Source organism: Poromitra crassiceps (genome assembly GCF_964638095.1).
Source record: "Poromitra crassiceps genome assembly, chromosome: 20".
Lineage (NCBI taxonomy): Eukaryota > Metazoa > Chordata > Actinopteri > Beryciformes > Melamphaidae > Poromitra > Poromitra crassiceps.
This window is the reverse complement of record NC_139637.1, coordinates 14889987-14891895: the sequence shown is the minus strand read 5'-3', so window position 1 is coordinate 14891895 and position 1909 is coordinate 14889987. Positions and strand designations below refer to the sequence as shown.

Here is a 1909-nt window from a genome sequence, read left to right as displayed (position 1 = left end):
TGCATAGTCATCCCTCAAGCATGTTGTTTACAGTACATGTCATGTAGCCGTCTGGCTTGCAGCTTGTGATGATAGCATAGCATCCTATTTAACATTGGTGGTAAATGAGAGCTGTGTGAGTGTTAATGGCAGTGATCTAATAGTTTTTACCATCACTTTATCACAGGTTATACTGTAGGCTTTAGCAAAACACTGAATTCCATTTTATGTCTCCAGGTCGAAATGCAGAGGAAACTCTTCTCATTCCTAAAAAAAAGAAAAGAACAGAAAGTCATCCCAGCCCTGTCCTCAGTGAAGAGGACATAGAGGACATAGAGGTTGATGCAAAAGGTAGGTTTAGTGACTTTTTTTAGGCTATTTTTCCTTCATGCATGTATGTATGTATGAGGAGGCTGAGCAGTTTGGGAAATAGCCTTACTCCTGCTCAGTCTGAGCATTTATTTGCAATGCAGCAGACAATGTGTGAGGTCAACACAGTCTCACCTGTACTTACTGCTTCCTATGCATTGTGTTTGCTATTACCATGTTGACATGCTCCTTTAAACTGTGGCTTTATTAGTTCTCGAAATTAATTAGCATTGTGGATAGTCTTTATGTGAATTATGTGAACATTTTGGGTGAAGCAAGATTTAACTGGCAGCAGGGAGTGACTTAGCTAAAATAACCATATACAGTACCACAAATAATAAAATAAATAAATATATAAAAATCTCGAAATAAATATACAGTAATCCTAATGTTAATATAAAAGGAGATATTCCTCTAAATGTGGTTTTAAACGGCCAAAGGTCACCCCCTCAGATTTTTTGTCTTGCATGACGCCCCTGTGACTGACTGTGTTTATTTTAACTGTCAGGAAAACAGCAAACGGACATATCTTTGTTCATGTTGTTATTGATCGGTATTGACTAGCTCGACCATCCTTCACAACCAACTTGTGTCTAGGGGTATTTAACTGCACCAATATCCGTAACATGAGAAAATGAACAAGCTTGAAATAGCTTGCTTACCTAATGCACCCATGCATGCGTAGGAAGCTCTCCCTTGCTAGCATATGACGTCCAGGCCCTCGAACAGCTCAGCCGATCCAGTGTGGAGGAGAGAGGAAAGGAATCCGATGTCCCCCAGTAGTTCAGGGTCCCATCAAAATGGGACAACAGAAAATATTCCACAAAACCGAAAAAACAGGTTTTCCAAAATCATAAAGTCCATCACAGGCTGTCCTTCCTCTGCTCCGAAGCTAGAGCTGCCATAACCCCCTCTCGTTCTTCACTGAGGTCAGAAACTGTCCAACGGGAAGGAGGGGGCGCACGTACTGTGAGTCATACATAGCAGTACAGAAGCCCCAAATAGATGAACAAGTGTCATTCAACCATCAGACAACCAGGAAATATATAGAAATAAACATCATATCCAAGCTAGAGGGGTCCTGTCTACTCTAACATAAGTGCCTGTAACAATGTAATTATTTTTAGTAATAATGAACATTTCTACAACATTATACCTTAGACCCAGTTAGGATCTGTTTGTCCACCCACCAGTGACAATGTGGACTGTGGGAATGTGGACATTTATCACAAAGTGTTTGCATCACTCATATTTACTATAACATCCTCACACTGATGTCCTCTGTTATTTATTCAGACTCAGATTCAGAGACTCTTGCTGAGTGCCAGAGGAAGCACAAATCCACCCTGAAGAAGAACCATCAGTCTTTGGTTATGTGCGATACATCAAAAATGCCGGTACTCCTAACTCTGAGCGAGATATATACAGAACTCGACCATACAGACGAACAGACTGGAGGGGTCAACAATGCACATGAAGCATCAATCAAATGTGAAGACTTCTATAAACCCATACCTGGAAGGGGTAGACCAACCAGAACATTGATGACAAAGGGAGAGGC

General features: G+C 41.0%; 1 protein-coding gene across 1 annotated transcript in view; it reads left to right on the top strand.

Annotated features, from left to right (window-relative positions):
- Positions 1 to 206: 206 nt before the first annotated feature.
- The window catches only part of LOC310794893 (NACHT, LRR and PYD domains-containing protein 12-like), a gene marked incomplete at its 5' end in the record, with an annotated part of 19065 nt that continues 17362 nt past the window's right edge, over positions 207 to 1909 (top strand). The window contains 2 exons of the mRNA XM_083656933.1: positions 207 to 330; positions 1645 to 1909. The exon at positions 1645 to 1909 is cut by the window's right edge and continues 1476 nt beyond it. Coding sequence (XP_083513059.1) covers positions 207 to 330; positions 1645 to 1909 — 389 coding nt within the window. The remainder of the gene's footprint in view (positions 331 to 1644) is intronic.